The sequence below is a fragment of the Ascaphus truei genome, unplaced genomic scaffold (assembly GCF_040206685.1).
Source record: "Ascaphus truei isolate aAscTru1 unplaced genomic scaffold, aAscTru1.hap1 HAP1_SCAFFOLD_1660, whole genome shotgun sequence".
Classification (NCBI taxonomy): Eukaryota; Metazoa; Chordata; class Amphibia; order Anura; family Ascaphidae; genus Ascaphus; species Ascaphus truei.
In genome coordinates this window covers 44,385-71,982 of record NW_027454553.1, presented here as the reverse complement: position 1 = coordinate 71,982, position 27,598 = coordinate 44,385, and the positions used below count along the sequence as shown (strand labels likewise).

General features: G+C 57.3%; 1 protein-coding gene across 1 annotated transcript; it reads left to right on the top strand.

The window, feature by feature from the left end:
* The first annotated feature begins 6,922 nt into the window (after positions 1-6,922).
* Positions 6,923-27,393, top strand: UACA (uveal autoantigen with coiled-coil domains and ankyrin repeats). The gene is made up of 13 exons (XM_075581892.1): positions 6,923-7,029; positions 8,496-8,676; positions 10,112-10,149; positions 12,174-12,233; positions 14,435-14,542; positions 14,695-14,727; positions 14,922-15,020; positions 17,753-17,798; positions 18,923-18,975; positions 19,862-22,489; positions 23,866-23,994; positions 24,330-24,395; positions 25,620-27,393. The coding sequence occupies exons 2-13, from the start codon at positions 8,643-8,645 to the stop codon at positions 25,689-25,691; spliced, it is 3,366 nt and encodes a 1,121-aa protein (XP_075438007.1). The 5' UTR covers positions 6,923-7,029; positions 8,496-8,642; the 3' UTR covers positions 25,692-27,393.
* The last annotated feature ends 205 nt before the right edge of the window (positions 27,394-27,598 follow it).

Genomic DNA, 27,598 nt, shown 5'->3' with positions numbered 1-27,598 from the left:
CTGCGGCCCGCGCTCTGACACTCTGCGGCCGCGCTCTGACACACTGCGGCCGCGCTCTGACACACTGCGGCCGCGCTCTGACACACTGCGGCCGCGCTCTGACACACTGCGGCCGCGCTCTGACACACTGCGGCCGCGCTCTGACACACTGCGGCCGCGCTCTGACACACTGCGGCCGCGCTCTGACACTCTGCGGCCGCGCTCTGACACTCTGCGGCCGCGCTCTGACACACTGCGGCCGCGCTCTGACACACTGCGGCCGCGCTCTGACACACTGCGGCCGCGCTCTGACACTCTGCGGCCGCGCTCTGACACTCTGCGGCCGCGCTCTGACACTCTGCGCCGCGCTCTGACACTCTGCGGCCGCGCTCTGACACACTGCGGCCGCGCTCTGACACTCTGCGGCCGCGCTCTGACACTCTGCGGCCGCGCTCTGACACACTGCGGCCGCGCTCTGACACTCTGCGGCCGCGCTCTGACACTCTGCGGCCGCGCTCTGACACACTGCGGCCGCGCTCTGACACACTGCGGCCGCGCTCTGACACACTGCGGCCGCGCTCTGACACACTGCGGCCGCGCTCTGACACACTGCGGCCGCGCTCTGACACTCTGCGGCCGCGCTCTGACACACTGCGGCCGCGCTCTGACACACTGCGGCCGCGCTCTGACACACTGCGGCCGCGCTCTGACTCTGCGGCCGCGCTCTGACTCTGCGGCCGCGCTCTGACTCTGCGGCCGCGCTCTGACACTCTGCGGCCGCGCTCTGACTCTGCGGCCGCGCTCTGACACACTGCGGCCGCGCTCTGACTCTGCGGCCGCGCTCTGACACTCTGCGGCCGCGCTCTGACTCTGCGGCCGCGCTCTGACACACTGCGGCCGCGCTCTGACACACTGCGGCCGCGCTCTGACACTCTGCGGCCGCGCTCTGACACTCTGCGGCCGCGCTCTGACACACTGCGGCCGCGCTCTGACTCTGCGGCCGCGCTCTGACTCTGCGGCCGCGCTCTGACACACTGCGGCCGCGCTCTGACACACTGCGGCCGCGCTCTGACACACTGCGGCCGCGCTCTGACTCTGCGGCCGCGCTCTGACACTCTGCGGCCGCGCTCTGACACTCTGCGGCCGCGCTCTGACTCTGCGGCCGCGCTCTGACACTCTGCGGCCGCGCTCTGACTCTGCGGCCGCGCTCTGACACACTGCGGCCGCGCTCTGACACACTGCGGCCGCGCTCTGACACACTGCGGCCGCGCTCTGACACTCTGCGGCCGCGCTCTGACACTCTGCGGCCGCGCTCTGACACACTGCGGCCGCGCTCTGACACACTGCGGCCGCGCTCTGACACACTGCGGCCGCGCTCTGACACTCTGCGGCCGCGCTCTGACACACTGCGGCCGCGCTCTGACACACTGCGGCCGCGCTCTGACACACTGCGGCCGCGCTCTGACACACTGCGGCCGCGCTCTGACACACTGCGGCCGCGCTCTGACACACTGCGGCCGCGCTCTGACACACTGCGGCCGCGCTCTGACACTCTGCGGCCGCGCTCTGACACTCTGCGGCCGCGCTCTGACACACTGCGGCCGCGCTCTGACACACTGCGGCCGCGCTCTGACACACTGCGGCCGCGCTCTGACTCTGCGGCCGCGCTCTGACACTCTGCGGCCGCGCTCTGACACTCTGCGGCCGCGCTCTGACTCTGCGGCCGCGCTCTGACACACTGCGGCCGCGCTCTGACACACTGCGGCCGCGCTCTGACTCTGCGGGCCGCGCTCTGACTCTGCGGCCGCGCTCTGACACTCTGCGGCCGCGCTCTGACACTCTGCGGCCGCGCTCTGACACACTGCGGCCGCGCTCTGACACTCTGCGGCCGCGCTCTGACACTCTGCGGCCGCGCTCTGACACACTGCGGCCGCGCTCTGACACTCTGCGGCCGCGCTCTGACACTCTGCGGCCGCGCTCTGACACACTGCGGCCGCGCTCTGACACACTGCGGCCGCGCTCTGACACACTGCGGCCGCGCTCTGACACACTGCGGCCGCGCTCTGACACTCTGCGGCCGCGCTTTGACACACTGCGGCCGCGCTCTGACACACTGCGGCCGCGCTCTGACACACTGCGGCCGCGCTCTGACTCTGCGGCCGCGCTCTGACTCTGCGGCCGCGCTCTGACTCTGCGGCCGCGCTCTGACTCTGCGGCCGCGCTCTGACACTCTGCGGCCGCGCTCTGACTCTGCGGCCGCGCTCTGACACACTGCGGCCGCGCTCTGACTCTGCGGCCGCGCTCTGACACTCTGCGGCCGCGCTCTGACTCTGCGGCCGCGCTCTGACACACTGCGGCCGCGCTCTGACACACTGCGGCCGCGCTCTGACACTCTGCGGCCGCGCTCTGACACTCTGCGGCCGCGCTCTGACACACTGCGGCCGCGCTCTGACTCTGCGGCCGCGCTCTGACTCTGCGGCCGCGCTCTGACACACTGCGGCCGCGCTCTGACACACTGCGGCCGCGCTCTGACACACTGCGGCCGCGCTCTGACACTCTGCGGCCGCGCTCTGACACTCTGCGGCCGCGCTCTGACACTCTGCGGCCGCGCTCTGACTCTGCGGCCGCGCTCTGACACTCTGCGGCCGCGCTCTGACTCTGCGGCCGCGCTCTGACACACTGCGGCCGCGCTCTGACACACTGCGGCCGCGCTCTGACACACTGCGGCCGCGCTCTGACACTCTGCGGCCGCGCTCTGACACTCTGCGGCCGCGCTCTGACACACTGCGGCCGCGCTCTGACACACTGCGGCCGCGCTCTGACACACTGCGGCCGCGCTCTGACACTCTGCGGCCGCGCTCTGACACACTGCGGCCGCGCTCTGACACACTGCGGCCGCGCTCTGACACACTGCGGCCGCGCTCTGACACACTGCGGCCGCGCTCTGACACACTGCGGCCGCGCTCTGACACACTGCGGCCGCGCTCTGACACACTGCGGCCGCGCTCTGACTCTGCGGCCGCGCTCTGACACTCTGCGGCCGCGCTCTGACTCTGCGGCCGCGCTCTGACACACTGCGGCCGCGCTCTGACTCTGCGGCCGCGCTCTGACACTCTGCGGCCGCGCTCTGACTCTGCGGCCGCCTCTGACACACTGCGGCCGCGCTCTGACACACTGCGGCCGCGCTCTGACACTCTGCGGCCGCGCTCTGACACTCTGCGGCCGCGCTCTGACACACTGCGGCCGCGCTCTGACTCTGCGGCCGCGCTCTGACACACTGCGGCCGCGCTCTGACACACTGCGGCCGCGCTCTGACACTCTGCGGCCGCGCTCTGACACTCTGCGGCCGCGCTCTGACACTCTGCGGCCGCGCTCTGACACTCTGCGGCCGCGCTCTGACACACTGCGGCCGCGCTCTGACACACTGCGGCCGCGCTCTGACACACTGCGGCCGCGCTCTGACACACTGCGGCCGCGCTCTGACACACTGCGGCCGCGCTCTGACACACTGCGGCCGCGCTCTGACACTCTGCGGCCGCGCTCTGACACTCTGCGGCCGCGCTCTGACACTCTGCGGCCGCGCTCTGACACACTGCGGCCGCGCTCTGACACTCTGCGGCCGCGCTCTGACACACTGCGGCCGCGCTCTGACACACTGCGGCCGCGCTCTGACACACTGCGGCCGCGCTCTGACACACTGCGGCCGCGCTCTGACACACTGCGGCCGCGCTCTGACACACTGCGGCCGCGCTCTGACACACTGCGGCCGCGCTCTGACACACTGCGGCCGCGCTCTGACACACTGCGGCCGCGCTCTGACACACTGCGGCCGCGCTCTGACACACTGCGGCGCTCTGACACACTGCGGCCGCGCTCTGACACACTGCGGCCGCGCTCTGACACACTGCGGCCGCGCTCTGACACACTGCGGCCGCGCTCTGACACACTGCGGCCGCGCTCTGACACACTGCGGCCGCGCTCTGACACACTGCGGCCGCGCTCTGACACACTGCGGCCGCGCTCTGACACACTGCGGCCGCGCTCTGACACACTGCGGCCGCGCTCTGACACTCTGCGGCCGCGCTCTGACTCTGCGGCCGCGCTCTGACTCTGCGGCCGCGCTCTGACTCTGCGGCCGCGCTCTGACACTCTGCGGCCGCGCTCTGACACTCTGCGGCCGCGCTCTGACACTCTGCGGCCGCGCTCTGACTCTGCGGCCGCGCTCTGACTCTGCGGCCGCGCTCTGACACTCTGCGGCCGCGCTCTGACACACTGCGGCCGCGCTCTGACACACTGCGGCCGCGCTCTGACACACTGCGGCCGCGCTCTGACACACTGCGGCCGCGCTCTGACACACTGCGGCCGCGCTCTGACACACTGCGGCCGCGCTCTGACACACTGCGGCCGCGCTCTGACACTCTGCGGCCGCGCTCTGACACACTGCGGCCGCGCTCTGACACACTGCGGCCGCGCTCTGACACACTGCGGCCGCGCTCTGACACACTGCGGCCGCGCTCTGACACACTGCGGCCGCGCTCTGACACACTGCGGCCGCGCTCTGACACACTGCGGCCGCGCTCTGACACACTGCGGCCGCGCTCTGACACACTGCGGCCGCGCTCTGACACTCTGCGGCCGCGCTCTGACACTCTGCGGCCGCGCTCTGACACACTGCGGCCGCGCTCTGACACACTGCGGCCGCGCTCTGACACACTGCGGCCGCGCTCTGACACACTGCGGCCGCGCTCTGACACACTGCGGCCGCGCTCTGACACACTGCGGCCGCGCTCTGACACTCTGCGGCCGCGCTCTGACACTCTGCGGCCGCGCTCTGACACACTGCGGCCGCGCTCTGACACACTGCGGCCGCGCTCTGACACACTGCGGCCGCGCTCTGACACTCTGCGGCGTGTTCTATGCGTCTCTTGGTCTCTGAAATAACTTGTTTTTTTTGTTTTTCGCCTCCATTTGTTTACAGTTTAATTGCCCAATAGAGAATGTGGACCTGCAGGGCAGAACCGCTCTACACGATGCAGGTAAGGGACCAGCGCCGCGCTCGGAGGGTCTCCGGACCATTCCTCCCGTATCTGCGTCCTATATAACTCTGTGCCAGGCACGTACGTGAGAACGAGAGGTCACTCTCCGGGATTACTTCCTGGTAACACATTTTATAAATAAAATAAAACATTATTTAGCACAGCCGACAGCTGTCTCTCACAGCAATCTGTGACTGTCTCTCACAGCAATCTGTGACTGTCTCTCACAGCAATCTGTGACTGTCTCTCACAGCAATGTCTGACTGTCTCTCGCACAGCAATGTCTGACTGTCTCTCACAGCAATCTGTGACTGTCTCTCACAGCAATGTCTGACTGTCTCTCGCACAGCAATGTCTGACTGTCTCTCACAGCAATCTGTGACTGTCTCTCACAGCAATGTCTGACTGTCTCTCGCACAGCAATGTCTGACTGTCTCTCTCTCTCTCGCGCACAGCAATGTCTGACTCTCTCTCTCGCGCGCACAGCAATGTCTGACTCTCTCGCACAGCAATGTCTGACTGTCTCTCTCTCGCACAGCAATGTCTGACTCTCTCTCTCGCACAGCAATGTCTGACTCTCTCTCTCTCGCACAGCAATGTCTGACTGTCCCTCTCTCTCTCGCACAGCAATGTCTGGCTGTCTCTCTCTCGCACAGCAATGTCTGACTGTCTCTCTCTCTCTCGCACAGCAATGTCTGACTGTCTCTCGCACAGCAATGTCTGACTGTCTCTCTCTCTCGCGCACAGCAATGTCTGACTCTCTCGCGCGCACAGCAATGTTTGACTCTCTCTCGCACAGCAATGTCTGACTGTCCCTCTCTCTCTCGCACAGCAATGTCTGACTGTCTCTCGCACAGCAATGTCTGACTGTCTCTCTCTCTCGCGCACAGCAATGTCTGACTCTCTCGCGCGCACAGCAATGTCTGACTCTCTCTCGCACAGCAATGTCTGACTGTCTCTCTCTCTCGCACAGCAATGTCTGACTGTCTCTCTCTCGCACAGCAATGTCTGACTCTCTCTCTCGCACAGCAATGTCTGACTGTCCCTCTCTCTCTCGCACAGCAATGTCTGGCTGTCTCTCTCTCGCACAGCAATGTCTGACTGTCTCTCTCTCTCTCTCTCTCTCTCTCGCACAGCAATGTCTGACTGTTGTTCGAGTGTGCAGCTTCTCTATGATCACGGAGCTTCTGTTAACGCGAAAGATGGGGTGAGAATTCCTGACCTCTTCCCCACCACAAATGCTCGCCCCTCTCCTCCATCCGCCCCAGTGTCCCGCTGCATCCTGCAGCCCCCCCCATAGTTCTGCCTCCTGCAGCCCCCGCACAGGTCTGCCCCGCTGCCTCCTGCAGCCCCCCCACAGGTCTATCCCGCTGTCTCCTGCAGCCCCCCCACAGGTCTGTCCGCTGCCTTCTGCAGCCCCCCCACAGGTCTGTCCCGCTGCCTTCTGCAGCCCCCCCACAAGTCTGTCCCGCTGTCTCCTGCAGCCCCCCACAGGTCTGTCCGCTGCCTTCTGCAGCCCCCCCACAGGTCTGCCCCATGTTCCTGCAGCCCCCCTACAGGTCTGTCCCGCTGCCTTCTGCAGCCCCCCCACAGGTCTGTCCCGCTGCCTCCTGCAGCCCCCACAGGTCTGTCCCGCTGCCTCCTGCAGCCCCCGCACAGGTCTGCCCATGTTCCTGCAGCCCCCCCACAGGTCTGTCCCGCTGCCTTCTGCAGCCCCCCCACAGGTCTGTCCCGCTGCCTTCTGCAGCCCCCCCACAGGTCTGTCCCGCTGCCTTCTGCAGCCCCCCCACAGGTCTGTCCCGCTGCATCCTGCAGCCTCCCCACAGGTCTGTCCGCTGCCTTCTGCAGCCCCCCACAGGTCTGTCCCGCTGCATCCTGCAGCTCTCTACTCTTGCTCTCCCCTGCAGGATGGCAGAACCCCCCTGGTTTTGGCCACACAGATGTGCCGCCCTGCGACCTGCCAGCTGCTGATAGAGAAGGGAGCCGACATTAACACGCGCGACAAGCTGAACAAGTACGTAGCAGACTTGGAAGGAGACTGTAGCGTGTGTAGCGTGTGGGAGCAACAGGTGTTGAAGAAGATGTATAGTGGCACATGTGATGGTACTGTAGGTATAACTATACTATTGAAGCTTGAATAATATACTTGCCAACATGTAAGTGAGGCCTCAACCCCCAAATATGGAACAGCAATGGCCCTCATTCTCCGGAGGCTGGATTGTCCCTGGCCTTGGCCGCGTTCAGGAAGAAGACCGATGGTGCGAAGAATCCCATGAGGTTAAACACCAGCTGTCATCCAAACCTCAAATTTGGCTACCTACAGCCGCCGGATTCTCTCCAGTGACGCAGCACTGCAAGAACTGGAACACCAACTTGAAAAGCTTCAATGGGATATTGTTGGCGTTTGTGACGTAAGCAGAAAAGATGCAGGCCTCATTAAGCTAAAAAGTGAGCACCGATTTTATATTACAGAGGTACAGAAAATGGAAATATCAGCGGAGTAAGCTTCATCGTTAAGAAGAGATGGAGAAACAACCATAGCGGAGTAGGAAAGAGCAGCACGAATCGTCATTCGGTTGACAGCTTCAGGCTTCAAATAATCCGAGTGTATACCCCAACATCACGTCACACACACCATCAAGTGGAAGACGTCTACCATGAAATCAGCCAACGTAACAAAGGAAATTGTCACCTGAAGATAGTTATGGGAGATACAAACGCAAACATCGGGGCCTATCAGAAAGACGAAGCATCCGTGCGTTACAGTAACAGGAACGAACGAACGTGGAATTCAATGCTGATGGAAGTGGGATCAAAAGGGCTCGAGTACCAGGCTGCACACAATAGTAATAAATCCTTGACCACGAATAGATGAATCAATCTTCAGTATAAATGAATGAGTATGTCCATATAGCCATCACATGAGTACTGCTCCCTGAAAACTGGGGGTAAGTGGAAAACCACCACACTCCATTTCATTGGGGGTATCAATAAGGCATAAGATAATGGTTGCATTTACTCACAATCATTTCCTGGTCTGGGGAGACGTGCTACTGCTGGCGGAATCGACTTCTTTTGCACGAACGTGGGGACAGATGGGTGGAATTTGCGGAATGTGAAAACTTCTACGTCCATGAATCTATTCTTCAGGAAGAATCCAAATAGAAAATTGACATGGAGCGGATCCAATGGAATAAAGTCTACTATATCCTAGCTAACAAGGCACAAGGAGTTTTGGTTCCCTGCAGACTACACCTGAATGGGAAGACGAAGAGAAGAAAACTGCATGTATTTCTTCAAAGTATACTTCTTGGCATCACGAATTTAAAAATATCTCTGAAGAGTAACTCTTTTGAAACTATTTATTTCCACAAAGTGTGTGTGTGTGTGTGTGTGTGTGTGTGTGTGTGTGTGTGGTGTGTGTGTGTGTGTGTGTGTGTATAATGTGCGCGCGCGCATAATGTGCATGTATACATACAGGACGGCCCTCATGGTTGGCTGCGAGTTCGGCTGTAGGGATGCTGTGGACGTCTTGCTGCGGAGCGGTGCCGACGTGGGATTGGTTGACTCCCTGGACACGACTGCGCTTATTACGCCAGAATCGGAGACAACCTGGAGATCTTGTCAATGATCCGGATAGCGATGGAGAACGCACCCCGAGGTGACACTGCTTCCCGAACCCCCCAACACCCACCACCACGTCTCTGCCCCAACTATATCTCTCCCTGCTCCTCTCCACGTGCACGGCTGTCTCTCCGTCTGCTCCTCTCCACGTGCACGGCTGTCTCTCCGTCTGCTCCTCTCCACGTGCACGGCTGTCTCTCCGTCTGCTCCTCTCCACGTGCACGGCTGTCTCTCCGTCTGCTCCTCCCCATGTGCACGGCTGTCTCTCCGTCTGCTCCTCTCCACGTGCACGGCTGTCTCTTCCTGCACTTCTCCACGTGCACGGCTGTCTCTCCGTCTGCTCCTCTCCACGTGCACGGCTGTCTCTCCGTCTGCTCTCTCCACGTGCACGGCTGTCTCTCCGTCTGCTCCTCTCCACGTGCACGGCTGTCTCTCCGTCTGCTCCTCTCCACGTGCACGGCTGTCTCTCCGTCTGCTCCTCTCCACGTGCACGGCTGTCTCTCCGTCTGCTCCTCTCCACGTGCACGGCTGTCTCTCCGTCTGCTCCTCTCCACGTGCACGGCTGTCTCTCCGTCTGCTCCTCTCCACGTGCACGGCTGTCTCTCCGTCTGCTCCTCTCCACGTGCACGGCTGTCTCTTCCTGCTCTTCTCCACGTGCACGGCTGTCTCTCCGTCTGCTCCTCTCCACGTGCACGGCTGTCTCTCCGTCTGCTCCTCTCCACGTGCACGGCTGTCTCTCCGTCTGCTCCTCTCCACGTGCACGGCTGTCTCTCCGTCTGCTCCTCTCCACGTGTACGGCTGTCTCTTCCTGCTCTTCTCCACGTGCATGGCTGTCTGTCCGTCTGCTCCTCTCCACGTGCACGGCTGTCTCTCCGTCTGCTCCTCTCCACGTGCACGGCTGTCTCTCCGTCTGCTCCTCTCCACGTGCACGGCTGTCTCCGTCTGCTCCCTGACATTGAAATGAGTTCCTTTTTTCTGTGTGTCGTTTTTGGGGTGGGGTTTTGGGAAGTGGTAACCTAACTCCTGATGTTGTTTTATTGCCTCCTGCACTTTGTGCTGGGGTGGGGGGAGCAGGGGTTTGCTTGTGCTGTGTGCTCATATCTCTCCTCTATCTCCCCTCTCTCCTCTCTTCTCTCTCTGTCCCCCTCTCTCTCTGTCCCCCTCTCTCTCTGTCCCTCTGTCTCTCTCTGTCCCTCTGTCTCTCTCTGTCCCTCTGTCTCTCTCTGTCCCTCTGTCTCTCTGTCTCTCTCTGTCCCTCTGTCTCTCTGTCCCTCTCTCTCTGTCTCTCTCTCTGTCTCTCTCTGTCTCTCTCTGTCTCCCTCTGTCCCCCTCTCTCTCTGTCCCCCTCTCTCTCTGTCTCTCTCTGTCCCCCTCTCTCTCTCTCTGTCCCCCTCTCTCTCTCTGTCCCCCTCTCTCTCTCTGTCTCTCTCTCTGTCTCTATCTCTCTCTCTCTCTCTGTCTCCCCTCCGCAGGGATGGCGTCGGTGAGGAGGGCCCCGTCTCTGCAGATGGTGAGTTGGTTTCTTGATTTGATCTGTGTTGTTAATAAGATGGGGGGCCCGGGTCTGTACTGAAACTCTGCTCACACCCAACGCTGCTGCTCGACCTGTTTGACACCCTGACTCCTCACAAGCTGCTCCCACAGGTGTCTGTGCAGAGGAACTGGATTCCGGCTGAGTGCCTGACCTCTCCAGCACATCCCTCCCTGCCAGTCTGTATCTGTGACACGCTACAATGTTTCCAGTCTGCCTCAAAGCCACACATTGTGCAACAATGTTTCCGTTATAAAAACCGCTACCCTGATCAGTGACAAAGATGTGTTGCTCCGCGTCAGAAGATGCAGTGACATTGTGTCACACAGCCCATGCTGTCATTTATTGGTCATTTTAAGGTAGGGGGCTCAACTCCAGTCCTCAAGCCCGCCCCAACAGGTTTTCAGGATATCCCTGCTTCAGCACAGGTGGCTCAGTCTTTGATTGAGCAACCTGTGCTGAAGCTGGGATATCCAGAAAACCTGACCTGTTGTGGGGCGGCGGTGGTCTTGAGGACTGGAGTTGATCCCCCCCTTATTTAAGGAATCTGTGTAGGATTTATATATACGCGCTTTGTGCTACGTGAATCTTTGTTGCTATTGTCTGAGTTGCTTAGTTTTTCAGCCTTCTGCCGCTTCGCTCCGGGTGTAGCGGCCTCTTCTCCATTACTGCAGCAACAACAGCTAGGGCAGTCTTCTCTCGCTACAGCCAGATTAAGCAACACCTTTTTACCTCTGGCACCCAGCCTTGCGGTCTGGCCCTGTCCAGCCTCCGTACAATCACACGGACAGGATTCGCATGTTTAATCTATGCTTGAGAGTTTGTTTTAATAGATGTTTTCCAGTTCCGAACACCGCCCTGTGTGCTATTTAGCTACAGTTTCTGACTGGTCAGTGCAGTGACATGATGGGGACAGAAGTGGAGTACGTTGTGGTTAATATTTAGATGTGATCATTACACAGACCCTGATTTTATTAGGGTTTTAAGAGCTTCAGTCAAGAGGGATCCCGTGCCCGAGCTAGCACTTTGTCCATTTATCGTCATTTTCAGCCTTTATTGTTTAAGTAAATACAGGCTTCCACTTCAGGGGGCATCGCTATACTTTACAGTCAGTTTTAGAACGACTACAAATTAAATACAATGATTTAACGAGACACAGTTATAATAATAGCTGCATTAACTGAATAAAGGTAATATACATGCAGTTTACAGATATTTAAGGGACAGTCAGAGATATGATTATGGGCATATGTAACATTTACATACAGAATTAAAATTGTGTTAGAAGAGGTAGGATAGGCCTGCAATGTGTTAGAAGAGGTAGGATAGGCCTGCAGTGTGTTAGCGGAGGTAGGATAGGCCTGCAATGTGTTAGCGGAGGTAGGATAGGCCTGCAATGTGTTAGTAGAGGTAGGATAGGCCTGCAATGTGTTAGAAGAGGTAGGATAGGCCTGCAGTGTGTTAGTAGAGGTAGGATAGACCTGCAATGTGTTAGCGGAGGTAGGATAGGCCTGCAATGTGTTAGCGGAGGTAGGATAGGCCTGCAATGTGTTAGTAGAGGTAGGATAGGCCTGCAATGTGTTAGAAGAGGTAGGATAGGCCTGCAGTGTGTTAGTAGAGGTAGGATAGACCTGCAATGTGTTAGCGGAGGTAGGATAGGCCTGCAATGTGTTAGCGGAGGTAGGATAGGCCTGCAATGTGTTAGTAGAGGTAGGATAGGCCTGCAATGTGTTAGTAGAGGTAGGATAGGCCTGCAATGTGTTAGAAGAGGTAGGATAGGCCTGCAATGTGTTAGAAGAGGTATGATAGACTTGCAATGTGTTAGTGGAGGTAGGATAGACCTGCAATGTGTTAGAAGAGGTAGGATAGACCTGCAATGTGTTAGAAGAGGCCTGCCTCAAGGAGCTTACGATCTATAGGCCGGTTAAGTAGACCTTGGGTACTGGGGATGAGGGGTTACTGAGTTTGTCATACGCTGTATTCTCTATCCTCCTCCTACACAGAAGTGGTCAAAGCAGAACTCGCAGGAGGAGACCCACAGGAAGTCAATGGAACAGGCGCAGGTATGTGTCACATACACGCTTACCCGTGTGAGTGTGTGTGTGAGAGAGAGAGAGGGGTTACAACCAGTCCTCCCGTTGTCTCGCTTAACTCCCCGCGGGGCATTAATAATGAGCCCTTACACCCCAAAACCGTCACTCAACGCCCCAATTACGCTGCCACCACCAGGCTTACACCTCAGGAGTACTCGGGTCCCCTTGCACTAGACAACATCATGAAAACAAAAACCCAACGCAGCAAAACGTGTCCGAAAATGCAGGGAATTTTTTCAAAAAGGTTCTGTGGTCAATTAGAGGTCGAAGTCATTGCTTATTACAATTTAGATGTAATATTACAGTGTACAGTGCTTTAAAAAATAAGTACAATGAATAATATTATTGGGAGAGGGAGCGGCTCAGTGAGTAACGACACTGACTGGCACTGAGTGTGAAGCAGGTGAACCTGGTTCAATTCCTGGTGTCGGCTCCTTGTGACCTTGGGCAAGTCACTTTATCTCCCTGTGCCTCAGGCACCAATAACATAGATTGTAAGCTCCACGGGGCAGGAACCTGTGCCTGCAAAATGTCTCTGTAAAGCGCTACGTAAACTAGCAGCGCTATACAAGAACATGCTATTGTTATTGTTATTATTATTATTATATTCTGCAAGAGCTGATGAGATGGGACGATCTACGTGTGACGGATATAACACCTCCTGGCTGGATCCTGACAGGTTCACAAACCTCACTTTTTTGTAAACTCCCATCTTTTCCTCTCTGACCAAAACCAGTGGTCTGCACCGCGTCTCTGTGGCCGCGCCTTACCTCCCCCTTATCCCGGTCACTTTGTGAGCCTGGCCCTTGTGATGCAAGGGATTGAAATGAATGTGGGCTGTAATGATTAGTTCCTTCTGTCACCGCGGCTGGTCAGGGGAGATCTCAGGACGTGACAGTGGCCTGTGCAGCTCGCCCTCCCAGCAGAGAGGACGTCTGCTAACTGTCACGTGTCACTTTAACGGAAGCGTGACCTCGGTAAATGGTTTCATTGCCCCGCAAGTCCTGAACCCCAATGACATTTCCTGGTACACCCGCCAGAAACAGAAAAACGGGTCTTTTTTTAAAGGAAAATTAACCCTGTGGTTGCTGGATGCTCCCATTCTTTAACCCTTTCATGGCTGTAGTGTGTGTCTGCACAAGTACACAGAGGTGCAGTGACCCCGGTGTGCTGGACAGGTTTGAAGTGACACAGCGGCTCTGCTCCCTCTTTTCTCTCACCCCTCCCTCCTCCTCCCTCACTCCACGCCTCCTTTTTCCCTCGCCCCCTCCTCTTTCTTTCTCCCTCCCTCGACCCCCCCCCTCCCCTCCTCCTTATTTTTCTCGCTCCCCTCCTCCTCTTTATCTCTCTGCTCCTTGTCTTACTCTCTCCCCTCCTCCTCGCCCTCCTCCGTCTCTCGTCACCCTCCTCCGTCTCTCGTCACCCTCCTCCGTCTCTCGTCACCCTCCTCCTCCGTCTCTCGTCACCCTCCTCCTCCGTCTCTCGTCACCCTCCTCCTCCGTCTCTCGTCACCCTCCTCCTCCGTCTCTCGTCACCCTCCTCCTCCGTCTCTCGTCACCCTCCTCCTCCGTCTCTCGTCACCCTCCTCCTCCGTCTCTCGTCACCCTCCTCCTCCGTCTCTCGTCACCCTCCTCCTCCGTCTCTCGTCACCCTCCTCCTCCGTCTCTCGTCACCCTCCTCCTCCGTCTCTCGTCACCCTCCTCCTCCGTCTCTCGTCACCCTCCTCCTCCTTCTCTCGTCACCCTCCTCCTCCTTCTCTCGTCACCCTCCTCCTCCTTCTCTCGTCACCCTCCTCCTCCTTCTCTCGTCACCCTCCTCCTCCTTCTCTCGTCACCCTCCTCCTCCGTCTCTCGTCACCCTCCTCCTCCTTCTCTCGTCACCCTCCTCCGTCTCTCGTCACCCTCCTCCTCCGTCTCTCGTCACCCTTCTCCTCGGTCTCTCGTCACCCTTCTCCTCCGTCTCTCGTCACCCTCCTCCTCCGTCTCTCGTCACCCTTCTCCTCCGTCTCTCGTCACCCTTCTCCTCCTCCTCTCGTCACCCTTCTCCTCCGTCTCTCGTCACCCTTCTCCTCCGTCTCTCGTCACCCTCTTCCTTTCGTCCCCCTCCTCCTCTCCTCCTCCTCTCACCCCGCCCCACCCCCCTCCTCCTCTCACCCCCTCGCCTTCCTGCAGGACCTGGAGGCTGAGAATGAAGAGCTAAGGGAAAGGCTGAGGAAGATTCAGCACGAGCAACGGGTTCTGTTTGAGAAAGTTGGAGGCTTACAGCTGCAGCTCGGCCAGGTGAGGGCTGGTGGGGGTCTGAGGTGCGGGGGGCTGTGAGTAATTAGAGAGGGGCATGACCATATGGGTTTGAATTCTTTGGGAGGTGTGTGATTGTATTTCTTGGTGCAGCCCACGCTGAGCCGCACACTCACATTGTATTTATGTTGCAGGAGCAGATGATGTCGGATGACCTTGAGAATGAGGTAAGACTAGGGGGGTCCTGTCCCCCCCGCGGGGTGTGGGGGTCCTGTCCCCCCCGCGGGGTGTGGGGGTCCTGTCCCCCCCGCGGGGTGTGGGGGTCCTGTCCCCCCGCGGGGTGTGGGGGTCCTGACTTCTTCCGATGGGCAGGGGGGATCCCGTCCTGTGCAGGGTTTGATTCTCTGCCTTCTCCCCACAGAAGGAGGAACTGAAATCTCTGCTGCAGGCGAAGGAGAAAGAGCTGGAAGAGAGTCTGAGAACCATGGAGAGTCTGAGAGGCAAAGTCAGATACTATGAGGTGAGAGGACGGGGAGAGGGGAGATGCTATAGGGTGAGGAGGGGAGATGCTATGAGGGAGAGGGGAGATGCTATGAGGGAGAGGGGAGATGCTATGAGGGAGAGGGGAGATGCTATGAGGGAGAGGGGAGATGCTATGAGGGAGAGGGGAGATGCTATGAGGGAGAGGGGAGATGCTATGAGGGAGAGGGGAGATGCTATGAGGGAGAGGGGAGATGCTATGAGGGAGAGGGGAGATGCTATGAGGGAGAGGGGAGATGCTATGAGGGAGAGGGGAGATGCTATGAGGGAGAGGGGAGATGCTATGAGGGAGAGGGGCGATGCTATGAGGGAGAGGGGAGATGCTATGAGGGAGAGGGGAGATGCTATGAGGGAGAGGGGAGATGCTATGAGGGAGAGGGGAGATGCTATGAGGGAGAGGGGAGATGCTATGAGGGAGAGGGGAGATGCTATGAGGGAGAGAGGAGATACTATGAGGGAGAGGGTAGATACTATGGGGGAGAGAGGAGATACTATGAGGGAGAGGGGAGATGCTATGAGGGAGAGGGGAGATGCTATGAGGGAGAGGGGAGATGCTATGAGGGAGAGGGGAGATGCTATGAGGGAGAGGGGAGATGCTATGAGGGAGAGGGGAGATGCTATGAGGGAGAGGGGAGATGCTATGAGGGAGAGGGGAGATGCTATGAGGGAGAGGGGAGATGCTATGAGGGAGAGGGGAGATGCTATGAGGGAGAGGGGAGATGCTATGAGGGAGAGGGGAGATGCTATGAGGGAGAGGGGAGATGCTATGAGGGAGAGGGTAGATACTATGGGGGAGAGGGGCGATACTATGAGGGAGAGAGGAGATACTATGAGGGAGAGGGGAGATACTATGGGGAGAGAGGAGATACTATGAGGGAGAGGGGAGATACTATGAGGGAGAGGGTAGATACTATGGGGGAGAGGGGCGATACTATGAGGGAGAGAGGAGATACTATGAGGGAGAGGGGAGATACTATGGGGAGAGATGGGGTAGAGGGGAGATGCTATGGGGGGCCGAGGAGGGGGAAGCGGAGATGCTATGGGGGGAAAGGAGGGGGAGATGCTATGGGGGGAGATGCTATGGGGGGAGAGGAGGAGGAAGCGGAGATGCTATGGGGGGAGAGGAGGGGGAGATGCTATGGGGGAAGAGGAGGGGGAGATGCTATGGGGGGAGAGGAGGGGGAGATGCTATGGGGGGAGAGGAGGGGGAAGCGGAGATACTATGGGGGAAGAGGAGGGGGAGATGCTATGGGGGGAGAGGAGGGGGAAGCGGAGATGCTATGGGGGAAGAGGAGGGGGAGATGCTATGGGGGGAGAGGAGGGGGAAGCGGAGATGCTATGGGGGGAGAGGAGGGGGAGATGCTATGGGGGGAGAGGAGGGGGAAGCGGAGATGCTATGGGGGGAGAGGAGGGGGAGATGCTATGGGGGGAGAGGAGGGGGAGATGCTATGGGGTGAGAGGAGGGGGAGATGCTATGGGGGAAGAGGAGGGGGAGATGCTATGGGGGGAGAGGAGGGGGAGATGCTATGGGGGGAGAGGAGGGGGAAGCGGAGATGCTATGGGGGAAGAGGAGGGGGAGATGCTATGGGGGGAGAGGAGGGGGAGATGCTATGGGGGGAGAGGAGGGGGAAGCGGAGATGCTATGGGGGAAGAGGAGGGGGAGATGCTATGGGGGGAGAGGAGGGGGAGATGCTATGGGGGGAGAGGAGGGGGAGATGCTATGGGGTGAGAGGAGGGGGAGATGCTATGGGGGAAGAGGAGGGGGAGATGCTATGGGGGGAGAGGAGGGGGAGATGCTATGGGGGGAGAGGAGGGGGAAGCGGAGATGCTATGGGGGGAGAGGAGGGGGAGATGCTATGGGGGGAGAGGAGGGGGAGATGCTATGGGGTGAGAGGAGGGGGAGATGCTATGGGGGAAGAGGAGGGGGAGATGCTATGGGGGGAGAGGAGGGGGAGATGCTATGGGGGGAGAGGAGGGGAAGCGGAGATGCTATGGGGGGAGAGGAGGGGGAGATGCTATGGGGGGAGAGGAGGGGGAGATGCTATGGGGTGAGAGGAGGGGGAAGCGGAGATACTATGGGGTGAGGAGAGATACTATGAGGTTAGAGGAGGGAAGAGCAGAGATACTATGACGTGAGAAAAGGGAGGTATTATGGGGGAGGGGGGTGCAGAATGGAGATATTATGGGGGAGGGGGAGCGAAGATGCTATGCGGTGAGATGAGGGGGAGAGCGGCAATACTATTGGGGGAGGGGAGAGCGGAGATACTATGGGGTGAGAGGAGGGGATAACGGAGATACAATGGGGTGAGAGGAGGGGGAGAGCGGCGATACTATTGGGGGATGGGAGAGCAGAGATACTATGGGGTGAGAGGAAAGGAGAGCAGAGATACTATGGGGTGAGAGGAAAGGAGAGCAGAGATACTATGGGGTGAGAGGAAAGGAGAGCAGAGATACTATGTGGTGAGAGGAGGGGAGAGCGGAGATACTATGGGAGGAGAGGAGAGCAGAGATACTATGGGGTGAGGGGGGGGTGGGAGAGCCAAGCTAAGATATTGTGGTGAGAATAAGACAAAGATACTTGGGGTGAGAGCCAGTTGGGGTCCCATGAGGTGGTCTCCTGATTATCCGGGGGTGCAAGTCTGTCATATTTGGGGGTCTCAGGCAGGTCTAACCGCCCCTAAAATAGTTTCTGACTTCCGGCTGTTTCTCCAGCAGAAGAATCACTCGGCCCCGAGCAGCCCTTTCGCTGGCGCTGAGTGTGAGTATGCTGGCGCTGAGTGTGAGTATGCTGGCGCTGAGTGTGAGTATCTGGCGCTGAGTGTGAGTATCTGGCGCTGAGTGTGAGTATGCTGGCTCGGGCCAGACCGTGCATCTTACTTCAGTTTATTTATAAGAATGTGTTACCAGGAAGTAACACACTGAGAGTTACCGCTCGTTTCCACGTATGTCCTGGGCACAGAGTTATAACAACACACGGTTACAGTAAATGCACAGGGTTATACAGTCACACACAGACATTTCATGGACAGATAAAGTTGGGAGATTAGGTGCATGGGAATAAAAGGGCTGGTGAGTTTCAGATTGAAATAGAGCAGCTTTAATGGCAGCAAACGACTCACACCCTATAGCTGCCCTTCAGTCCGCAAAAGGCTGTCCGCCTTTGAGGCAATGCAGATGTTCACTGAAGGGGTTCAGATTGAATGCAGCTGTGGATTCAACGTCCTTTGTCCTCTTGGCTCATTAACATTCCAGTGGGTGGGGTTGACGTTCCACAAAGTACAAGCAAAAGCAAATGTTAACCCTTAGCATGCTGGTTCTGGGCAGAGGGGAGCAGCTCTTGGGTAACCCCATCAGGCGTCTGCTTTTGGGGCAACGCAGACGTACACTGAAGGGGTTCAGATGACACGCTATTGTGGATTCAAAGTTCTTTGTCTTGACCCTGCCAGCAGTCTCACAGCTGGGTGACGGGGGTCTCTGTAACACGGGGAGTCACACAGCTGGGTGTCGGGGGTCTCTGTAACACGGGGTGTCACACAGCTGGGTGACGGGGGTCTCTGTAACACGGGCAGTCACACAGCTGGGTGTCGGGGGTCTCTGTAACACGGGGAGTCACACAGCTGGGTGTCAGGGGTCTCTGTAACACGGGGAGTCACAGCTGGGTGACGGGGGTCTCTGTAACACGGGGAGTCACACAGCTGGGTGTCGGGGGTCTCTGTAACACGGGGAGTCACACAGCTGGGTGTCAGGGGTCTCTGTAACACGGGGAGTCACAGCTGGGTGACGGGGGTCTCTGTAACACGGGGAGTCACACAGCTGGGTGGTGGGGGTCTCTAACACGGGGTCACATAGCTGGGTGACCTCTGACACTTTTTTGCTTCTCAGGTAAAGAAGAGTTTCTGATGAAGCAAAGTCACGTTCGCAGCCCAGACCCCCAGGTATTGGAGTATGAGGGGGAGTATTATTGGCTTAGTAATGACAGGTAGTCCAGCTGTAACATCCCTTTCTAGGCCCCAGGAGTTATTTATTTATAACAACATTTATATAGCGCCCTTCTCCAGGGCAATGCACATTAGTTGGTAAAACAAAGGTGTGATTGCATATAGATTTGATTATAGAGTAATTGTTAAAATGTTTGTGGTGGGCAGGGTGAGATCATAATGTCAGGCAATGGGTTAGCTGCATTGAGAACTTGCTTGGTTTGTGGGAACATTATGGTCGGGTTATGGGTTAGGAGCAGTGAGAGCTTGGGTTTGTGGGCAGGGTGGGAACATTATGGTCTGGCTATGGGTTAGGAGCATTGAGAGCTTGGGTGGTGGGTTGGGGTCAGGTCTCTGGATGTAGTCTTGCCGGTGGCATGGTGATAGGTGGGACAGGGGAGGTGATTGGATCGGTGAGGGGGGTGACTTTAGGAAGGGCTGAGTGTTGTATACTGCGTGACGGGTCCCGTGTCCCATAGCTTTGTGCGCCCTCTAGTGGGCATAAAAATGTCCCGAACTCAAAAAATGCATAACCTCTCCTGGGAGAGATCCTCCGCCTGGATCTGGGAGAGATCCTCCGCCTGGATCTGGGATCTGCACAGACTCGCGAGATTGGATTTCACCGCCCTGATCTCTAATTAAATCACCTGCAAAACTCAGATCCCAAAGGTCCCCTTTATCACTTATCTAGTCTCTCGTAAACCCCTCCCCCACCCTACCCCCTGTATCTTCAAAATTGTATACCTTTATTGTTTCAAAGGGAGAATTCTAATATAATTTATCTCTATTGCTGGCTTCAAGCACACTATTCAATTTCCATTTCTCTCTCTCTCTCTCCCGTTAGCTCGCAGCTCATCCGCCAGCCAGGTCTCAGCTACGGCCTCTGGAGCTCCCCGGCGAGAGCGAAGACCAGCGCCAGGAGCTGGAGAGAATGCGCAGGTTCTGCGAGGCGTCGCGAGAGGAGGCGGGGAGGCTGCAGCAGGAGCTGTCCCGCAGATCCTCGGAGTGCATGGTCCTGGCCTCCGAGCGCGATCGCAGCAAAGCGGAGTCGGACCAGCAGATCCAGCAGTTGGAGGAGGCGCTGCGTGACGTGCAGAAGCGCATGCTGGACTCCGAGGGGAAGGTGAAGCAGATGCAGACACATTTCCTGGCTCTGAAAGACCATCTGACGCAGGAGGCGCTGAGCGGCGGCTCGCGTGCCGAGGACCTGCAGGAGCAGGTGCGGGAGGTGAAGGCGAAGTACGAGGGCGCGTCCGCAGAGGTCGGGAAGCTGCGCAACCAGCTGCGGCACAACGAGCTGCTGGTGCAGGAGCTGCGCAGGGAGGATTCACGCCTGCGCAAGGAGAACAGGCGGCTGCAGGAGGAGCTGGCGGTGTGGGAGGAGGAGAAGGAGGGTGCGGAGCGCAGGGCGCAGGAGGCGGAGGAGCACCTGGCCCTCGCAGTCACCACAGAGAAGTTTGAGAACATGCGGTGTCTCCTGACCAACGAGGTGAACGAGAAGTCCCGGAGTCTGGAGGAGGCCGCAGGGGGGCTGGCACGGGTCCTAGAGGAGCTGGAGACTGCGAAGAGGGAGAGGAAGAAGGCAGATGCCAAATCGGAGGAGCTGAGGAGAGAGGTGGAGGAAGCGAAACTGAGGAACCGAAGCCTGAGCCGGGAGGGAGAGAAGCTGCAGACGGAGAAGATTCTGCTGCAGCGGCAAATCGAGGAGCTGACTGGCCAAATGAGGAGTGGACACGTCCCAGTACAGCTGCACACAGAGACCAAGAGAGCCTGCGAGGAAACCATCGCCCAACTGAGCCAGAGCCTAGCGGAGTCTGAGCAAAGGAACAGGGAGGCCGACCAGGAGCGTGAGACGCTGCAGGAGGACAGGAAGACTCTGAGGGACGGCATGACACTGCTTCAAGCCTCCAGCACACCCCGGGAGGAGCACGAGAAGGAGCTGCGTGGGATGCAGTCACGAGTTGTGCTGCTTGAGAAGCAGCTTGCCGAGGCCTCCAGGAAATGTGAGGAGGAGGCGGCCCGAGCGCACAGCCTCCTCTCAGAGAACGCCAGCCTCAGAGACAGCCACATGCCACTGACCGCGCACCGCCAGGCCACCGCCACGCTAACAACAGAGCTGGACCAGGCTAAAGCACAGCTAGCCAGGCTCAAGAAGCAGCTGGAGAGTGAGGCTGGGGAGCAAGCAGCCCTACGAGCACAGCTGGAGAGAGAGGCAGGGGAGCGGGCAAGACTACGGGCACAGCTGGACAAGCTGAAGGTGCAGGTGGGCACAGAGTACATGGGACGGAAGGAGCACGAGGAGAAGGTGTCAGAGCTGCAGAGAGGAGAAGAACAGATACAGCGGAAGTGTGCGGAGAATCAGGCCAAGTATCAGCGGGCGCAGGAGGAGGTGCAGAGGCTGCAGGCAGCTATCCAGGAGCAGAGAGCGGAACTGGACACACTGCAGTGCTGCATCACCGAGAGGTATGCTCCACTTGCCAGCATGGAGGAGCAGGAGCGAAACTTCCAGGCCATGAGGAGCGCGCTGGAGACGGAGTTACAGGAGCAGCGCCACAGTAACCGGGAAACCCAGTACAAGCTGGAGGAGCAGCAGCGTGAGACACAGAGGCTGCAGGAAGCACTGGAGAGTGCAGAGCGAGGGCTGTGCAAAGAGCGTGTCTCCCTGGAGCAGCGTGCGCTGGCGGAGCACACACTGCGGAGCCAGCTGGAAGAGCTGCGTGTGCGTCTGCAGGAGGCACAGGAAAAACAGACGGACGCTGAGGAGAAGCAGCGAGCTCTGCAGGAAGAAAGTCTCCGGGCTGCTGGCCAAGTGCAGGTGCTGCAGGAGCGTCTGAGAACAGAGTGTGTCCCCGCAGAGCAACACAAGGAGCTGAAGGCCACACTGAGCAGCACCAGAGCATCTTTAGAGGCCGAGCTTAGAGGCCAGGTGACCCTGTGTAAGAGGGAACAGGAGAGAGTCCGTAAAGTGGAGCAAGAGCTGGAGGAGCAGAGAGGCTGCTCCATCCCCAGCAGTCAGCACGCCCAGGAGAAAGAAGAGTGGAATAGGCAGGCAGCTGCGGCACAGCAGAAGCTGCGGGAGAAAGAGGAGGCTGTGCGGGCTGCGGAGCAGGAAGTGTCACAGCTCAGAGAGGAGGTGCGCAAGGCTCAGCACAGACACGGGGAGCTGCAGAGCAGCAAGGAGAGGCTGAGTGCGGAGCACAGAGCGCTGCAGACGGAGCTGGAGGAGCGAGTGGTGCAGCTGAATAAGCAGCTGAAGGAGACCAGCTCCAAATCCAGAGAGGATGCAGCGCGGGGCGTGCGGGAGCTGCAGGCTGCGCGGGAGCAAAGCGAGAGGCTGCGGGGGACAGGCAGCAGCATGGAGCAGGAGATTGCTCAGCTGAAGGGGAAGTACGAGCAGTCACTGGCCGCCTTAGAGGAGCTGCAGGGGAGGAGCCGAGTGTCAGCGAGAGACATCGAGGAGAAGGATAAGGAGGTGAGAGGAGGAGAGCAGGGAATGTAGTACGGGAGCCACATACAGCAGGACCTAACTAATCCCTCCCACATATATATATCTATTCACTCTCTCACACTCATACTCACTCTCTCTCTTTCACTCTCTCACTCACTCTCACACTCTCTCTCACTCTCTCTCCTCAATCTCTCTCTCTCTCACTTCCTCAATCTCTCTCACACACTCTCTCACGCACTCTCACGCACTCTCACTCTCACGCACTCTCACACACTCTCTCACTCTCACACACTCTCTCACACGCACTCTCTCACACTCTCTCACACACTCTCTAACTCTCACATAAAGAAACCACACATGCTGTTTCTTTCTTTACACTGGGCTACAGTTTTGGGTAAGGTATTATTACATATTCTTCCTATGAAGCGTGCACTTGCCCATATGTGCTATATCACCTATTGGAGTTACCTACACACATTCAGGCCTCGGGAAGCGCGCACTTGCCCATACGTGCTATATCACCTATTGGAGTTACCTACACACATTCAGGCCTCGGGAAGCGCGCACTTGCCCATACGTGCTATATCACCTATTGGAGTTACCTACACACATTCAGGCCTCGGGAAGCGCGCACTTGCCCATACGTGCTATATCACCTATTGGAGTTACCTACACACATTCAGGCCTCGGGAAGCGCGCACTTGCCCATACGTGCTATATCACCTATTGGAGTTACCTACACACATTCAGGCCTCGGGAAGCGTGGTCCCATGTTGTCCTTCTTTCCCCCTGAAGTGCCAAACTGCCTTTCCATATACAGCAGAGGTGGACGCCCAGCTGCGCCATCCTGTGCCCCGGTGTCCTGGAGTCGTGTGTCCTCTTTGCCTCCAACCCTCCCATGTGCCCAACTCTGCTCCTCTATACACTATAACTCTGCTCCTGTATACACTATAACTCTGCTCCTCTATACACTATAACTCTGCTCCTCTATACACTATAACTCTGCTCCTCTATACACTATAACTCTGCTCCTGTATACACTATAACTCTGCTCCTCTATACACTATAACTCTGCTCCTCTATACACTATAACTCTGCTCCTCTATACACTATAACTCTGCTCCTCTATACACTATAACTCTGCTCCTCTATACACTATAACTCTGCTCCTCTATACACTATAACTCTGCTCCTCTATACACTATAACTCTGCTCCTCTATACACTATAACTCTGCTCCTCTATACACTATAACTCTGCTCCTCTATACACTATAACTCTGCTCCCTGTGCGCTCTGCTCCCTGTGCGCCCTGCTCCCTGTGCGCTCTGCTCCCTGTGCGCCCTGCACCTCTGCCCGCCACTGCGAGGGTCTCACCTGTGTCCGGTCTCCCTCCTGTAAGATCTCGGCACTCGTCTGTGATGTGGAGAAGCTGAGCACGGCCCTGTCGCAGCTCACGCCTGGCAAGAGCCTGAGCCACTCCCTGGAGACCCTGCAGAGCCAGGTCACCTCCCTGCAGTGCCAGCTGGATGTAAGTAACCCAGGGAGGCATCGTGCACGGATCCATGCCCTGGGGCAGGGGGGCAAACATGGGGTGGGGGGGTTCTGTCACTGCAAGACACGGTGTCATCTGTCTGATGCACAGCTATCGCTCACTCGTTTATTTTCCATTGCTATAAATGCACCGATACATCTTGCTCCGACTTTATCCGTCACTGTAAATGTGCACAGCTATCTCTCGCTGTGCTGCTTCACGCGCTTATCTCTGTGCGCTTCCTGTATGAGCGCAGAGTATGAGCGCTGAGCTATCCCCACCACTCGTGCTGCTCGCTCCTTTGTATAATGCTGCTCTCCTCTTTGTTACAGGAGGCTCAGCACAGACACCAAGAAATCATCTCCATCTATCGCTCGCACCTCCTCAGCGCTGTGCAGGTACGGGGTTTGGGGCACCGCATAGGAAGGGGAGTAGTGCCAGGAGTAGTTGATGCCAGCTCCGCCCCAAGAATAACTGTAAAATACACACACACACACACACACACACCTCTTCTTGAAATCCGTGATCCTCACATTAAAATAGCACCTTTGTTACTGGTATTTCCTGCTCTCCACTTTACTGTGTGATATACACAGACCTATAACCGCGGGTGTGCTGCCGTGTGATATACACAGACAGACATATAACCGCGTGTGTGCTGCCGTGTGATATACACAGTTATAACTGTGTGTGCTGCCGTGTGATATACACAGAGCTATAACCGCGGGTGTGCTGCCGTGTTATATACACAGACATATAACCGCGTGTGTGCTGCCGTGTGATATACACAGACCTATAACCGCGGGTGTGCTGCCGTGTGATATACACAGACAGACATATAACCGCGTGTGTGCTGCCGTGTGATATACACAGTTATAACTGTGTGTGCTGCCGTGTGATATACACAGAGCTATAACCGCGTGTGTGCTGCCGTGTGATATACACAGAGCTATAACCGCGGGTGTGCTGCCGTGTGATATACACAGACATATAACCGCGTGTGTGCTGCCGTGTGATATACACAGACATATAACCGCGTGTGTGCTGCCGTGTGATACACACAGACATAACCGCGTGTGTGCTGCCGTGTGATACACACAGACATATAACCGCGTGTGTGCTGCCGTGTGATATACACAGAGCTATAACCGCGTGTGTGCTGCCGTGTGATATACACAGACATATAACCGCGTGTGTGCTGCCGTGTGATATACACACATATAACCGCGTGTGTGCTGCCGTGTGATATACACACATATAACCGCGTGTGTGCTGCCGTGTGATACACAGAGACATATAACCGCGTGTGTGCTGCCGTGTGATATACACAGAGATTATAACTAGGGGGGTCTCGTACAGTGAGGGTGTCACATTGAAATCCGCGTTTCCTGTTTGACGTACAGATGCCGGGGAATTTTTCCGTTTGCTCTGAAATATTATTACTACTTTAATATGAAATGTAACGTACTTGGAGCTGTACAAAATGAATGACATATATCAGCACAATGGTGCGTTACAGACATGAATAAAACGCTGTCATTCTGGGCCCTGAAGAGCTTACACTCTAATCCAAGCAATAGAAATGTAACTGCTCGTGTGTAACAATGTAACTCTTCCCGCAGGGTCACATGGATGCAGATGTGCAGGATGCCTTGTTGCAGATTATTCACATGCGGCGGGAGCTGGTCTGCTGATAGACACACACACACACACACACACACACACACACACACACACACACACACCATCTGAGATCTTCAGTTAGCAAAGCACCCGGATCCTGGGAGAGAGCACAAGTTACACAAACACACCGCACAAGTTACGCATGCGCACAAACACACCGCACAGGTTACGCACGCGCACAAACACACAGCACAAGTTACGCACGCGCACAAACACACAGCACAAGTTACGCACGCGCACAAACACACAGCACAAGTTACGCACGCGCACAAACACACAGCACAAGTTACGCACGCGCACAAACACACCGCACAAGTTACGCACGCGCACAAACGCACACACAGCACAAGTTACGCACACACAGCACAAGTTACGCACACACAGCACAAGTTACGCACACACAGCACCCATGCCCCCTGGGGGAGTCCCACGCGGGACACTGCTGTGTAGATCAGATCTGTGCCCTGGGAAGAAAATAATTGGACTAAATCTGAAAAACATAATGTGAGAACCAAGAAGGGAGAAGGAGGAGAGCAAGTGATCAGCGAGAGATGGAGGCGCGGGGAGGGGGAAGCCGTGAGAAGGAGGAGAGCAAGTGATGAGAGCGAGAGGCGCGTGCAGGGGGAGGCGCGGGGAATGGGAAGAGAAACGGGGAGAAACCGAGCGAGGGAAACAAAGAAAGTGATGAAACGGATAAAGAGGAAGAGGTATAACATAGAGCAGGGGTGCTCAAGCTCTCCCAACAGGTCAGGTTTTCAGGCTATCCCTGCTTCAGCACAAAGACTGAGCCTCTGAGCCACTTGTGCTGAAGCTGGGACTGATTGAGCCACCTGTGCTGAAGCTGGGACTGATTGAGCCACCTGTGCTGAAGTTGGGATATCCTGAAAACCTGACCTGTTGGGGGGGGGGGGGGGGGGGGGGGCTTGAGGACTGGAGATGAGCACCGCTGGTATGGAGCCTGGAGGGACAAGCAGACATAATATAAAGAGTAAGACTGCAAGTCATTGGGAGAGAAAGTGATACGTGAGACCTGAAACAGGGAGAGAAAGAGACGAGTGGGGGGGGGGGGGCGATTGGGAGAGGGGCACAGTGAGAGGTACAGGGCCGTGTCTCCGTGAGAACACCCCCCCCCCCCTCCTGCTGCAGAGCTGCGCTCGGCTGGCCAAGTTCAGATTATTTAAAGTAACTTAAGACCTCGCTCTTCTGACGAGCACCAAGAACCGTTTTCTACGACTGTCTGACACCCGTTTACACTAACACTACATAGAGAGATCTCTATAAATATGTATATATTTTTTGTATTGATATTTTTCCCCGTGTTCCCTGCTCCGTGGAGTGAGCAGCTGGTCTGACCAATTCCATGTGAACTAGTAGGGGGGGGGGGGGAGTCCTAGAGGCACATAGTCCTAGAGGTGGCAGGACCGTACGATATCGCTATAGTCCTACAAGTTTGGTATCTTTGCACGCACCTTCTGTGCCTTTTAGCCCTAGAGGTAATGGGAGCCTCGGTGCACCAGCCCTAGAGGTGACAGGGTCTGCATATCTGTACTGAGAGCCCTAGAGATGGTAGGTAGTGTGTTTGTACACATAGCCATAGAGGTACTAGCTCTGCACTGTCCTCCGCTATATAGCCCTAGAGGTAACAGGCTGCGTGTTCAGTCCTAGTTCTGAGCTGGATTTATATAAACTGCAATAAATAAATCTTATTTCAGAGTCTGAGTAGATTTTATGGTTCCCACTGTGCGCGTCTGTGTGTCTGTGCTTCCGTGTGCCTGTGCTTGCGCACGTCTGTGCGTGCGTGTGTCTGCGTGCGTGTGTCTGTGCTTCTGTGTGCGTGTGTCTGTGCTTGCGCGAGTCTGTGCGTGCGTCTGTGCTTGCGTGCGTGTGCTTGCGCACGTCTGTGCGTGCGTGCGTGCGC